This window comes from Physella acuta, unplaced genomic scaffold (genome assembly GCF_028476545.2).
Source record: "Physella acuta isolate Inbredline_101_S28 unplaced genomic scaffold, ASM2847654v3 ptg000276l, whole genome shotgun sequence".
In the NCBI taxonomy this organism is placed as follows: domain Eukaryota; kingdom Metazoa; phylum Mollusca; class Gastropoda; family Physidae; genus Physella; species Physella acuta.
This window is the reverse complement of record NW_026731795.1, coordinates 991,067-1,006,984: the sequence shown is the minus strand read 5'-3', so window position 1 is coordinate 1,006,984 and position 15,918 is coordinate 991,067. Positions and strand designations below refer to the sequence as shown.

General features: G+C 32.5%; 1 protein-coding gene across 1 annotated transcript; it reads left to right on the top strand.

Moving 5' to 3' along the window:
* The first annotated feature begins 3,823 nt into the window (after nucleotides 1–3,823).
* Nucleotides 3,824–15,512, top strand: LOC131939413 (pseudouridylate synthase 7 homolog). The gene is made up of 19 exons (XM_059297699.1): nucleotides 3,824–3,854; nucleotides 4,753–5,046; nucleotides 5,569–5,689; nucleotides 5,978–6,076; nucleotides 6,247–6,370; nucleotides 6,792–6,924; nucleotides 7,325–7,402; nucleotides 7,629–7,694; nucleotides 7,852–7,914; nucleotides 8,146–8,271; nucleotides 8,405–8,463; nucleotides 8,730–8,881; nucleotides 9,522–9,663; nucleotides 9,860–9,983; nucleotides 13,829–13,845; nucleotides 13,991–14,098; nucleotides 14,407–14,476; nucleotides 14,688–14,842; nucleotides 15,324–15,512. Exons 1-19 carry the CDS (start codon nucleotides 3,838–3,840, stop codon nucleotides 15,446–15,448), a joined length of 2,073 nt encoding a protein of 690 aa, XP_059153682.1. The 5' UTR covers nucleotides 3,824–3,837; the 3' UTR covers nucleotides 15,449–15,512.
* The last annotated feature ends 406 nt before the right edge of the window (nucleotides 15,513–15,918 follow it).

Below are 15,918 nucleotides of genomic sequence, written 5' to 3'. Positions count from 1 at the left end.
TTTCTTCATCTTCGTCCAAATGGTTCGTTGGCTCCAACTTCAACCTGCTTTTTTTTCTGGATCTACTTTTATAGCCTATGTCTATCTATGAATATTATCCAAGGCAACATAGTTGTTAGATTTTTTGAGTTTTCTCTTCTAGATGAGTTGCTGTTCCCAGCTAATGAGCTTTCATCTACCCGGTGTTTCGAACTCGGGATTTTTTTTTTATTTAGCAATCAAGAGTTCTTATTATTCATGTATATTTCTTTATCTTTAACACATTTTGTTATTTTATTAACAATTTTGACATGTCACAATTTGCCTAGAGTTGGCTATTGTATTCCCTTACAACACGACGACCTCACTCAGAACCCGGTAGCTTGAATTCCATTTCATATGGTAAAAGTGTTATAAGTAATAAAGAAAAAAAAATAACATTCTTTCAACCTATAGGAGCCACAATACACATGTTTAAAAACAAAGTTACTATTCATGTTTTTACTTAGAAATTAATTCAGTCAAATGTCTCGTGAACAAAGTCGAACACCGTGTCGGAAAGGGATGTAGAATGCCTAGGCCAATTATGTTTTTAAAAATGGAAGCCACACGTTTTCGTGCGATATTTCCCGCTTATTCCCTACCATGCCTCATTGTCACAAAATGTAAGACCCCTCCCCGAAATGACGTCACACTTATTCCATACCACTTTTTAACTATTGTCCTCCTCTTAGGAGTGTGATGTCATTATGGACGAACCTTTATTCGAAAAAAATGACGTAATTTGCATGAAATCGACAAAAAAGATTTTTAGAATGCCATCTTTCTCACTTTAGATCTATACATTTTTATCCCTATATTGAAATTGCAAATGAGACGTGCACATATTACTTGACACGAACATGTTGGGGTGATGGTTTATAATTTTGCTGTATTAAGTTGTTTGGCGCGGTGTTGTGATCACCGAGCCGTATTATATAATCTATTTAGTTGATTAACAAAAATTCTTCACAGTTTCTGAGCCTGCCATTAGCTTTACTTTGATTCCACTATTATATTTCTAAAAGTCACTGTTCATCGTTTCGCGCACTGGAACCTTAGCCGTATTTCACTTACAACACCCGGTCGCTCGCAGTGTTTCTTCCAGACTTTTTTCTCCGGGGGGGGGGGGGCACTTGATATTTTCGGTGGGCGGGGGGTGGGGTCAACATTTCTGGGGGGGGGGGGGCGGACACATGTAAAAGTATATATTTTCTATATAAATTCAATTTCTTTCGTGGGGGGGGGGGGGGGGGGGGTGGCGGTAGACTTTCTTCGGGGGGGGGGGGGGCGAAGAGATGCCTAGAAGAAACTCTGGTAGTTCGTGATATTTCTGTCTTATGCAAGGAAAAAAACGTGTTCAGAAATGCCTCAATTCAACAGTTATAATGGAGTATAGTTTTGGAGGCACATAGATCTATTTATAGTGAGTTATTGTTTTTATAATTTTATATGTTCTATAATTCATTAATAGAGCCAATTAAATCTTAACCTGTTTTTGATCACTTTGTTCCTTGTATTTACATTCCCACTAATAAAATATTGAATAGCAATAAAAATTACATTACACACATATATAAAGGCAAAAATAGTACTTGTTAAATTAAATATTTTATTTCAAATAATGTTGTATGAACTCTTTTCCAATAATAACCAATAGACAACCTTTGGATGTAATAGTTCTTCCACCCTACTATACGTTTAGAATTATAAATGTGAAAAATTAAATCGATTCATTTTCGAAGCAAGGGTTGAGACTATTAAGAAACTAATTAGAAAATTATATGATTTTATTTACAAAGCCAAACTGGCATAAAATAATTTATCAACCAGCAAGGCCTAGGCCTACAACATTAATTTTGCACACGAACGTGTACTTTTTAAAATTTTCAATAAAAAAGAGCTCAATATATCTCAAGTTCAAAGGTTAATGAAACGCAATACTCGATCAACACGTACTAGAATCTACGATTTTTACTTTAAAAAAATTACTCGATTAAGTGTTGTGGTCGGGGTTCAAAAGCATAACCTTTTAAATATTTTGAACCCCGACCACAATATCTAATCTAGTTATTTTCTATAATAAAATGACCCATAGATCTAAGTGTAAACTGAATTAAATGTTATTCTGAATCAAGTGAAACCTCCTATGACCTATAGGGGATAGCCAGCCTAAAGTCTCATAGTAGTCATAGGGCACTAAAGGGTGACTAAAGTATAGTGACTTGTCTATACTATGCTAGTCTATGCTATAACTAAAGCCTACTAAGTACTAGTCTATATATTGTGGCGTAGCTAGGGGAGGACACGTGGGGAGGAGGGGGGGGGGGGAGGGAATGAAAGGGAAGAGAGAAAATAAATTAAAAGGGAAACTACTCTCACTCTGAAAAAGCTGTAGGATTTTATACTAGCCGGTAGCCGTAGCGTAGAGTCTAATACTAGAATCTAACTAGTAACTAGTAACTAACAACTTGTTAGTGACTAACAAGTCTTATACTACTACTACTAGATCTAGATCTAAGTAACTACTTCAAGTAAGACTACAAAACAGTGACACTGACTTGTGACTACAGAGTACAGTACAACAGTACAGTTACTAGTTACTACAATACTACTACTAGAATCTACTACTTACATAGTAACATAGTAATACATACATAGTACATAGTTAGTACAGTACTGTGACTGTACAAACAGTCACTGACTCTTCTGCTGAGTGAGTAGTGACTAGATCTAGTCTAGATCTAGTGAGTGGCGGGTAGACTGTAGAGTAGAGTACTGTAGAGGCAGTAGACTTGATACTCACTCTACGACTCTAACAGTCTCACTCTAGTGACTCTAACTAACACTCTAACACACAGTAACACTAACTAATTTATTAACTAGTTCTATTCTATAGGAAGCCTTTTGTATAAAAAACAAGTTAATAAAAAGTCTAGTGACAATTTGAGCGCAATTTCCTTATGTTTTATTTTAACGAGTAGGCCTACACGATGCTCATTTTAAAAAAGTAGTATCATCCTAGGCCTACATGCTCAGTTTAAAAAAGTAGTAAATATCTTTTTGTGACCGGCAATATTGTTCTAAATTATGGCAGGAATCGATTGGTAAATGTTTCAAGTCGCTAAGTGGTCTGGTTGCTGAGATATGGGAAAAAACTGCATTTTTTCGAGGTTTTTTTGGCTTTTCCGGGAAATCCAGGAAGGAATTCCAGGAATTGTTTTGGCCCACAATCATCCTCAAAACTTGCTTAACATATTTGCTTTTGGAACTAGTCCTCGTTGAGGAGGAGATACGACTTAAAGCTGCGGACACACATCCATTCATTCATTCATCCATCCAGCAATGACGAGTTAATAATCGCAATTGTCTGTATGGAAATTGCGCTAAAAAGTATTAGGTAGCCTATTAGTATTAGGTAATCTATCCTAACTATAACTAATCACTAATCACATTCAGTAAATTAAATTATTAGGCCTAGGCCTAATAATAATTAATTATATTAAAATTATTATCCATGTGCTTGTCTGCTAATTATTAATATTTAATATTAGGCCTAGGCCTAATTAAATTAAATAAAAAATAAACAAGCACATGCTTGATTTTTATTTAAGATTCTAGTCTAGATCTAGTTTTATCTAGATTTTTCATTGAGTTTTAAAAATTACATTAATTTTAACTCCAAACAATCTCATAGGCCTATAATTAATAATATAGGCCCTATTATATTAATTTAGCCTATAGGCCTAAATTAGGGCCTAATAATTATTGTTTTGAGTTTATCTATATATATAATTCTCTACAGTGTATGTGAGGACCATGAAAGACACCACCATGTAAGGGCTTAGCCATTAGCCGTTCCTACCCCGCTCCCTAGGCATATTGCTACCGCCCCACCAATCTGGTGAGCTGTGGTTCACTTCAAAAGTTTTACAATAGTAGAGCTGAGTCAAATCAGTGACAGCTATAAAGGGCAGATAATTTAGTTTTTAAACTATTTTAAATAAAGTAGAAATAAAAAACAGTTCTGCTTGATTTTTTTTTTTTCATTTTGACTGTAAACCGTAGTTACAAGTGGGCAGGTGGGGAGGGGGAAGGGATGGTGAGGATAAACGTCCTTCATGAGCTACTGATAGTGTTTTAAAGCAAAATATTTTCAGTCGCAGCATTGGTAGTGTCGAAGTGAAAAATAAAACAACTAAATAGCGGCGTATGCTACGTCGCGCGTCAATAGTGTCATTGTCAGCTCGTATTTTACAATAGATCTAAATCTCTTTTAATTAAATTGGTCAGGCCACGTAAATTGAATTTGTTCAGTAACATTGCTTGTGTGTCAAATTTCTCGTATCTCAAAGCAATTTTCTACACTGAAATTAATTGAAATGCCATTAAAAAATGTTTGTCGTATCTCTGGGCACTTCTATGCCGATGTTAGACTATATTATAGTCAGTGTTTTTTTTGTTTAGTTTATAAGTCCTATAGAGTATTGTAGAAAGTTTTGTAATTTAGTGAGTAGTAATTTATTGGCCAATCTAATTTTTTTCCTTTTTGAATTTATTAATAATTTTCTGTTAAGAAATCTAGATTCTCTTTGTCATTTTTTTAATTTCAAAAGTATTCTTTTATTTAAAATTAAGTTTGTGCTGTTAAGAAAAATAGTTCGATTAAGAAGTTTAAAACAATAACAACCATTGACACCTTGGATAACCAGGAGGATATATTTAATTCTTTAGTACAATGGAATCAGTGGATCTATCTACGGAAAATGTTACAACTGAAGAGCCTGCATGTAAAAAAATAAAGCTAGATGCTCCTGGAGAAAGTAACAACATACAAAAACCCTGCAAAGAAGAAGATGCTGAATTACCTGCAACAGTTGTAGACAATGAAAAATGTATTGAAAATAAAAATGGTATCCAGTTAGAGAGCGAAATACATGAAAAAGAGGTGCCTATTACTGAAATACAAGCAGGAATTACTGAATATCTTGGTGAACATGAAGGTTTTAGTGCTGTTATAAAACAAAGGTAAAGTCATTTTGATTCTATTTGTTCTGTTGTTTTTATTTGTGTCAAACATTGCCTTGAAAAAACATCACAGTATCAGTAGTTTGGTTTTACATTTTATCATTCATATCATGATTCTATTTGTTCTGTTTTTGTGATTAACATTGCCCTGAAAAACATCACTGTATGGTGTTACATTTTATCAAAACAAAGGAAAAAATGGCATTAGTGGATCTAATTGGTCAAAATAGGAAACAAAAAAAATAACTTGGAAAAGTTGAGAAGGTATTTGATGACTTTAGAATCCCTCAGATGTGCAAACCAAGTTTGTTGCAGAATTCTAGTCCTGTCATATGCTTTCTAGGAAGTGAAAAAAGTACAGTGTCTTGGTGTCTTAACATTAACCAATAACTAGACATAGTCTTCTTTATTAAAATGAGCAAACTAATTAGGTTCATTCAGTTTAAATTATGTAGCAATATCTAACAATATAAGATAACAAATATAATTTGATTAACAGTTAAATATTTTATAATCCTACAGGTACTCTGATTTCATTGTAAATGAAGTTGATTTAGATGGAAATGAGGTGCATTTAACACAAATGACATGCCCTGTTGAGGAGACAGATGAAGATAAAAAAGCTGAAGATAATAATGACAAGGTATTTTATGAATTAGTTAGCACAGGCTGATTACATAGTTAAATTTATTTAAAATGATATAATCTACTTCACTTTTACAAATTCACATTGTATTATTAAATTACTCTAATAATTACTTTTGTTTTGTATTAATAAAGATTTTGTTTACTCTTCCCACCTATTCCAAACTAGTTACTATACTTTGTTTTATTGTATACGCATTTTAAAAAACTGTTCTTTGACCAGTCTTGGCGCTGATATTTTCTGATTTAAACATCAGACTCAAATGTTGTTTATCGATTGTCTCAGATTGTGTTGGAGAAACCAGATGTGATTAGTGATGAAGATCTCTCCAAGATTGATAACCTTGTTAAAACAGGAGATAAGACTGGTACTGTTAATATAATTGTAAGTTCTTGTTGTTTATGGCTTTTTAAATCAGTTTATAAGCTATTTCAATTAGACTGTTTTCAGTGACTTCTTTTTATATTTCACTCCTATGATATAGATAAAAGTAAATGTTAAAATAGTACAAGTAAATTTTAAAATAAATAAAGGATTTTATGTTACTTTTTAAGGCTCCTGAATGTAAAGATTTGCGCACTAAAATGCATTTGGCTATCAAAAAAACTTTTTCTGAGCTGGAGACCAAAACTATTGAAGAAGGGGGCAAAAAATATATTCAGGTATTGTGGAGATCAGGTAAGAATAAATTGCTTGGTCATTGCTATAGAATTCAGTTAAAGTTATGTTGAGGATGTTTTCCTGAAACAGACAACCACATACAGTAACAGATATGGTTGACTTTTGGATTGGGTATTGTTGTTGGTGATACAGATTTATTGGTTGATATCAGTTCACTTGTTTTTACAAGTTTCAGGAAATTACTTGTAGAGATTTATTTCTGTCTTATCGTGCTTAGGTTATTCAGTATAATAGACTTGCTAGTTTTATAAGTTTATAATTTACAGGGTGAAATTTCCTGTGTTCTTGTGAAGAACATAATCTAAGTAAAAATATAAAATTGATTTTAATTAATTTTTTAGCTTTGTTCATTTTCTCCTCACTTTAAATACAAATAAAATCTTAAAATAAATAATAACTTAAAGCCTATGTATCTCAGCAGCTAAATCCCGAGATAAATTTCAAGATGACTGGCCAAAATCACAAAGATCTTGTCGTTTTGTCAAGTTTGTTTTGTACAAAGAAAACAAAGATACTATGGATGCTATTGGGCTGATTGCCAAAAATTTGAGGCAAGTACATTGAACTATCTGTTTTTTTTTTTTGTAATTACTTTATTTAATTGATCCATGTTATTTTACAATTACAAATAATATTTATCCGTTTAACCTCATGGAAGAAAGAAAAAAAGACATTTTCAAACAGAAAAGACTGTTGCTTTTTTGCAAATGACAGAAGGTCACCATTATTGCTTTTTGCAATTATTATATTATCATTTTGATCAAATAAATTTAAACAGTTTGGCATGGAATTAAAATTAAAATCAACAAAAAAGAAAGAAAAAGAGGTAGTCAAAATGTTATGTTAGGGTTTTTGAATGTTGTGGTGTTTAGAATGACTCCATTAAAAATGATTATTTAGAAATTTTTTTAGTATAGTTCAAGTTGTATACAATTTTTATTTTGTCGGTAGGTTGAAGGAGAGTCTATTTCAGTTTGCTGGCACTAAAGACAGAAGGGCCAAAACCTCTCAAGAGGTTACTGCTAATAGGTATGTGCATGTTGTAAAAAAAATATATTCTGATGATGCAGTAATTAATACTTTAACTTGACTCTGAATAGGGTAAATATAATAATGGAATAGATTTTTCTTCATATAAACTGAAGCTTACAGTGTTTTTTTTGTTTTAGTTTTATTTTGTGATTGTACATTCATATTTGTATTGATTTTATGATTATCATTTATGTAAAATAATGTTTGAAATTTCTTTTTTCAGAATACATCCTAAAAAATTGGTGTTTCTTAATAAGATACTTCGGAATATGGGACTAGGTAACTTTCGGTAAATAATTTTCTACGTGACTAAATGTTAAATCTAAAGAAAGTTTGCTTTGAACTATTACTAAACGTTTTGAGTATGATACTCAATTGAATGTTTCATCTGTTAAATTTATAAATGTTGATTACAACTCAGCCTTTTGTTTCAAATTGGTTGCTAGTTATGTAGCGGAGCCTCTAAAGCTTGGTCAGCTGTCAGGAAATACATTTACCATCGTATTAAGGTAAGCAAAATAACAAATGTTTCATTGTAGTCATAGCTGTTATAAAAATAATAATTTTTTCCTATAGTCACATTTAAAAAAATTGGTTATTTCATTGAACATTACTTATTAAACTAAAAACTTTGATGAAATGGCTTCATTTATTTTGTGTAATTTTTTTTTACATGTTAAATACATTTTTCAATGTTAAATTTATACCATTGGTGTCATTTACATTGTGTTGTGTCACAGAAATGTTCAGGGGAGTACAGAAACTGTGGATAATGCCATCTCTTCTCTGAAGGCCAATGGCTTTATCAACTATTTTGGTATGCAGCGGTTTGGAACCACATCAGTGCCCACACACAAAGTCGGATGGTTAGTGCTGTTTAAATTTATTTTCATTCCATTTTTTTCCTGCCATTGTCTGTCTTTAGATGCTCTTCCCTTTTATCAATTAATATTCTCTGATTGATTAAAAAAATGAAACTTTGTTTACTTTGTGTTTCAGCGCTCTTTTACATGGGGACTGGGAAAAGGCCATTGATTTAATTTTACAACCTAGAGATGGTGAGAATTGGTGGTTTTTATTTTAATTAAAAAAACTCAGTCTTTTGAAAGTGTACTACAAGTATACTAAATCTGTGTACCATATAAGGAAAGAGCTATTTAATTTAAAACTACTTTATGTTTAGCAACATGAATTGTACAACAATTTTTTAAAAATATGTTCTTAGATTTAAAAGGAAAAAAATATTAATTTTAAATTACACACATGATATTTGATTTGTTTGTCAAATGAAACAAAAATTGAATACCAAAAATTGTATTTCTAGACAATGCTTCCAAAGATGGCTTCCAGAAAATATGGAAGGAGACTCGTAACCCTGAGAAAACTTTGGCAGCCACACCCAAATTCTGTGGCCTTGAGAGGAATCTGTTAGAAGCCCTCAAAAGGAATATGAAGCCCTTTAATGCATTAGAAAAGGTAGAGTTCCAAAACCTTACAAAATATATTTTACAGTCTTAAAAGATGTTCTTGACTTACTTCACACTTAGTAGATTTACTGTGAATATAGTTTTTTTATAACTTTATTGGCTCATGACTCTTACCAAGCAACTAATTTTGTTTTGTAAAAATTTTTCATGTGTTCTTTCTTACGTTGATTTTACACGTAATGATCAATTAATCAAATATATTCCTTGTTTTTAGAAGTGGTTTTATTTATTTATCTCCAACTTAGTAAGATTAATATAGCCTGTTTTTTTCACTCTGTATTGTGATTATAATGATGTTTCCTCTATAATGATATTGGTAATAAGTTCTTTAGTATTTCCTTTGAAACAATCCATTTTATAAATTTAAAAAGTTGTTTTCATCTGTTTCTAGAAGCTCATCATGGGATAGAATTGTGTGGCCAGCACCACACTAACAAATGTTAACCAAATTTTTTCAAATACTTGTGCGATTTTGATTGGAATCAGGGATGCCCCTTAAATTGAAGCCTTGAATTGAACTCAAGATTTTCTGTTTAGCATACAATGGGCTCTACCACATGACCACACCATCCTTTGGCTTGTGTTTCCCTTTAACTATGATTAACTTGTATAGAACTTTTTATTAACAGATATCTCGGAATACCAGGCTTCTGTATGTTCACAGCTATCAAGCCCTGATTTGGAATTTGATGGTATCAAAAAGGCTGCAGAAGTTTGGTAAATTGCCAATTATTGGGGACCTTGTGCTTCCAGCTAACTTAAAGAATGAAGGTAATTGAACTTGAATTAAAAATATTGTTTTCAAGAAATTTTTATTTTATAAATATGTTAACAAAGTTTAATTTATGTATGCTGATTACAATACTTTAAATGTAATTAAAATATTTATTTACTTTAATTTAATTTAAAATAATTTACCCAACAAAATGGTATCTAATCAGTATTGTTTGTATTTTTTGTCTAACAGAACATGCGACTCCTCTAGTTGTGACACAAGATAATTTAGATCAGTATACCTTACATGATGTGTGTATTTTTTGTCTAACAGAACATGCGACTCCTCTAGTTGTGACACAAGATAATTTAGATCAGTATACCTTACATGATGTGTGTATTTTTTGTCTAACAGAACATGCGACTCCTCTAGTTGTGACACAAGATAATTTAGATCAGTATACCTTACATGATGTGTGTATTTTTTGTCTAACAGAACATGCGACTCCTCTAGTTGTGACACAAGATAATTTAGATCAGTATACCTTACATGATGTGTGTATTTTTTGTCTAACAGAACATGCGACTCCTCTAGTTGTGACCCAAGATAATTTAGATCAGTATACCATACATGATGTGTGTATTTTTTGTCTAACAGAACATGCGACTCCTCTAGTTGTGACCCAAGATAATTTAGATCAGTATACTTTACATGTGTGTGTATTTTTTGTCTAACAGAACATGCGACTCCTCTAGTTGTGACACAAGATAATTTAGATCAGTATACCTTACATGATGTGTGTATTTTTTGTCTAACAGAACATGCGACTCCTCTAGTTGTGACACAAGATAATTTAGATCAGTATACCTTACATGATGTGTGTATTTTTTGTCTAACAGAACATGCGACTCCTCTAGTTGTGACCCAAGATAATTTAGATCAGTATACCTTACATGATGTGTGTATTTTTTGTCTAACAGAACATGCGACTCCTCTAGTTGTGACACAAGATAATTTAGATCAGTATACCTTATATGATGTGTGTATTTTTTGTCTAACAGAACATGCGACTCCTCTAGTTGTGACACAGAACATGCGACTCCTCTAGTTGTGACCCAAGATAATTTAGATCAGTATACTTTACATGTGTGTGTATTTTTTGTCTAACAGAACATGCAACTCCACTAGTTGTGACACAAGAGAATTTAGATCAGTATACCTTACATGATGTGTGTATTTTTTGTGTAACAGAACATGCGACTCCTCTAGTTGTGACCCAAGATAATTTAGATCAGTATACCTTACATGATGTGTGTATTTTTTGTCTAACAGAACATGCGACTCCTCTAGTTGTGACCCAAGATAATTTAGATCAGTATACCTTACATGATGTGTGAATTTTTTGTCTAACAGAACATGCGACTCCTCTAGTTGTGACCCAAGATAATTTAGATCAGTATACCTTACATGATGTGTGAATTTTTTGTCTAACAGAACATGCGACTCCTCTAGTTGTGACACAAGATAATTTAGATCAGTATACCTTACATGATGTGTGTATTTTTTGTCTAACAGAACATGCGACTCCTCTAGTTGTGACACAAGATAATTTAGATCAGTATACCTTACATGATGTGTGTATTTTTTGTCTAACAGAACATGCGACTCCTCTAGTTGTGACACAAGATAATTTAGATCAGTATACCTTACATGATGTGTGTATTTTTTGTCTAACAGAACATGCGACTCCTCTAGTTGTGACACAAGATAATTTAGATCAGTATACCTTACATGATGTGTGTATTTTTTGTCTAACAGAACATGCGACTCCTCTAGTTGTGACACAAGATAATTTAGATCAGTATACCTTACATGATGTGTGTATTTTTTGTCTAACAGAACATGCGACTCCTCTAGTTGTGACCCAAGATAATTTAGATCAGTATACCATACATGATGTGTGTATTTTTTGTCTAACAGAACATGCGACTCCTCTAGTTGTGACCCAAGATAATTTAGATCAGTATACTTTACATGTGTGTGTATTTTTTGTCTAACAGAACATGCGACTCCTCTAGTTGTGACACAAGATAATTTAGATCAGTATACCTTACATGATGTGTGTATTTTTTGTCTAACAGAACATGCGACTCCTCTAGTTGTGACACAAGATAATTTAGATCAGTATACCTTACATGATGTGTGTATTTTTTGTCTAACAGAACATGCGACTCCTCTAGTTGTGACCCAAGATAATTTAGATCAGTATACCTTACATGATGTGTGTATTTTTTGTCTAACAGAACATGCGACTCCTCTAGTTGTGACACAAGATAATTTAGATCAGTATACCTTATATGATGTGTGTATTTTTTGTCTAACAGAACATGCGACTCCTCTAGTTGTGACACAGAACATGCGACTCCTCTAGTTGTGACCCAAGATAATTTAGATCAGTATACTTTACATGTGTGTGTATTTTTTGTCTAACAGAACATGCAACTCCACTAGTTGTGACACAAGAGAATTTAGATCAGTATACCTTACATGATGTGTGTATTTTTTGTGTAACAGAACATGCGACTCCTCTAGTTGTGACCCAAGATAATTTAGATCAGTATACCTTACATGATGTGTGTATTTTTTGTCTAACAGAACATGCGACTCCTCTAGTTGTGACCCAAGATAATTTAGATCAGTATACCTTACATGATGTGTGAATTTTTTGTCTAACAGAACATGCGACTCCTCTAGTTGTGACCCAAGATAATTTAGATCAGTATACCTTACATGATGTGTGAATTTTTTGTCTAACAGAACATGCGACTCCTCTAGTTGTGACACAAGATAATTTAGATCAGTATACCTTACATGATGTGTGTATTTTTTGTCTAACAGAACATGCGACTCCTCTAGTTGTGACACAAGATAATTTAGATCAGTATACCTTACATGATGTGTGTATTTTTTGTCTAACAGAACATGCGACTCCTCTAGTTGTGACACAAGATAATTTAGATCAGTATACCTTACATGATGTGTGTATTTTTTGTCTAACAGAACATGCGACTCCTCTAGTTGTGACACAAGATAATTTAGATCAGTATACCTTACATGATGTGTGTATTTTTTGTCTAACAGAACATGCGACTCCTCTAGTTGTGACCCAAGATAATTTAGATCAGTATACCATACATGATGTGTGTATTTTTTGTCTAACAGAACATGCGACTCCTCTAGTTGTGACCCAAGATAATTTAGATCAGTATACTTTACATGTGTGTGTATTTTTTGTCTAACAGAACATGCGACTCCTCTAGTTGTGACACAAGATAATTTAGATCAGTATACCTTACATGATGTGTGTATTTTTTGTCTAACAGAACATGCGACTCCTCTAGTTGTGACACAAGATAATTTAGATCAGTATACCTTACATGATGTGTGTATTTTTTGTCTAACAGAACATGCGACTCCTCTAGTTGTGACCCAAGATAATTTAGATCAGTATACCTTACATGATGTGTGTATTTTTTGTCTAACAGAACATGCGACTCCTCTAGTTGTGACACAAGATAATTTAGATCAGTATACCTTATATGATGTGTGTATTTTTTGTCTAACAGAACATGCGACTCCTCTAGTTGTGACACAGAACATGCGACTCCTCTAGTTGTGACCCAAGATAATTTAGATCAGTATACTTTACATGTGTGTGTATTTTTTGTCTAACAGAACATGCAACTCCACTAGTTGTGACACAAGAGAATTTAGATCAGTATACCTTACATGATGTGTGTATTTTTTGTGTAACAGAACATGCGACTCCTCTAGTTGTGACCCAAGATAATTTAGATCAGTATACCTTACATGATGTGTGTATTTTTTGTCTAACAGAACATGCGACTCCTCTAGTTGTGACCCAAGATAATTTAGATCAGTATACCTTACATGATGTGTGAATTTTTTGTCTAACAGAACATGCGACTCCTCTAGTTGTGACCCAAGATAATTTAGATCAGTATACCTTACATGATGTGTGAATTTTTTGTCTAACAGAACATGCGACTCCTCTAGTTGTGACACAAGAGAATTTAGATCAGTATACCTTACATGATGTTTGTATTTTTTGTCTAACAGAACATGCGACTCCTATAGTTGTGACACAAGAGAATTTAGATCAGTATACCTTACATGATGTTTATATTTTTTGTCTAACAGAACATGCGACTCCTATAGTTGTGACACAAGAGAATTTAGATCAGTATACCTTACGTGATGTGTGTATTTTTTGTCTAACAGAACATGCGACTCCTCTAGTTGTGACACAAGAGAATTTAGATCAGTATACCTTACGTGATGTGTGTATTTTTTGTCTAACAGAACATGCGACTCCTCTAGTTATGACACAAGAGAATTTAGATCAGTATACCTTACATGATGTGGTCTTGCCTCTTCCTGGTCATGATGTTATTTATCCCAAAAATGAAGGTAATTTTTAGAAACCTATTTGTTTTGTGTTGATCAACTTTATAATATAAAGTTATAAAGACAATGTTCATTTTTAAAAAATCTTGTTTTATAATGTGTTTTAAATACATCTTGTTTTTGATTAAAGACAATGCGAAGGTTGATTACCGAATTGTAATAGAATAAAAGACAAAAGCTCCTGTTACTATGAAAAATGTGAACTGTTTTATTAATTGTATGTTAAAATTCCCATCAGTAAAACAGTAGCTATAGGTTGTTGTTTTATTTTCCATTTGTCTATACCTGTAAAAATGAAAATTTATTTTCAGTGTTTGATTGGTACAAAAGTGCCCTGGCAGCTGACGGCCTTGACATTGACAACATGAAAAGAACACAAAAGTGAGACTATTAAATAGTTCATATAATAACCGTTTGTCAGTTTTAGTGAGAGCAAATTTTTCATGTTAATTAATCTAATCTAAATATTTTATAGTAACAGCATTCATTTAGTTTAAATAAGTTTATTCCCTTTTAAAGAAAAAAAAAAATTCATTGAATAAAATTTATCACGAATAAAAATGTCTATGAACTAAGTTTTTACCTTACTCAGGGACTATTCGTTGCCGGGAGCTTATCGTCATGTCACCCTACTGCCAAAGAATGTCACATGGTCACATCACAACTACGATGACTACACACTGCCAATAACTTTAAGCGATTTGGATTTGATTAAAGAAGTACAGCTGCCTCCTTCAGATGATAAAGGTAATTTTTCTCCCCAATCTGCCCTGTACTCAATGGTTCAAGTTTAAACCTGACTCACTGTTTTCAGCTGAGGTGTATATTTTCCCTATTTTATGGTGGGAAATCTGATTTTTTTTTAAACTTTCTTCTTAAAAATTAATTATCTACCATTCATATAAAAAGAATACTGTTTATAATGAAACACTGTGTTGTTGAATACCATGGTTAAATATTCAGTCTGGAAAAATGTCTTGCCTTAGCATAAATGTGGTCATTTTCAATAAAAAAAAGTAAGAAATTATAGTTGACCAGCAAAATCTGCCTGGAGACTGTTAGTTTACATGAAGATCACAGAAATAAGTTTTTTTTTACAAAAACAATAATGTTTAAGCTGTCCGAATGCCCAATATTACTATTATAATATTTTAAGATAATTTTGTTTATACTATTTTTGTCTATTATGCCACTATGTTGTAATGATTTGTTTTCTTTGAATTAACAGGCAGCCTGAAAGCTGTGGTGTTGAAATTGACCCTGCCTTCATCATGTTATGCCACCATGGCACTGAGAGAAGTTTTAAAGATAGACACCTCAGCCGCTCACCAGACCACGCTCAATGTTAAATGAGTTGTTGTTGTTTTAATAAAGTCTGTGAAATTATAAAAATTAAATTATGTTTGTTAAAACCTTTCATCATCAGTTGTTGTTTGCCTTCATTCAAGTCGTTGAAGATGTTTTTCTTTCTTTAATTGTTCCTGTAGGTCCTTTAATATTCTTTCTTTTTTTTTTTTATTCCTGAGTGCCATTTTCTGTTCCAATGTTGTTTTCATAGCTTTTACCTAATTAATGACAGAAGATCTCAGGGTTCTAACTGCTTTCCACATATTATCTGATTTTGGTTTTCCTCTAGGAATTTCATGGACCATTTTTGATGATTTGGTCTCTTTCTGTTTTATTATTTCTCATCGCCTGCACCATTCTTCTCCATTAATGTTTTCCATTTATGTATAAGTATTGTCAAGTGTTAAATGGTGATTCGACTAGAAAATAAAGAAAATAAAAAAAAAATACGTTGGAGAAAGTGTAACAATTGATTA

Bases quoted from the DNA above. Each gene is read 5' to 3' on its own strand.
- LOC131939413 (XM_059297699.1), top strand. The intron at 5,047-5,568 runs GTAAAGTCATTT...ATAATCCTACAG, and splicing joins AGTGCTGTTATAAAACAAAG to GTACTCTGATTTCATTGTAA. The intron at 7,403-7,628 runs GTATGTGCATGT...TTCTTTTTTCAG, and splicing joins CAAGAGGTTACTGCTAATAG to AATACATCCTAAAAAATTGG.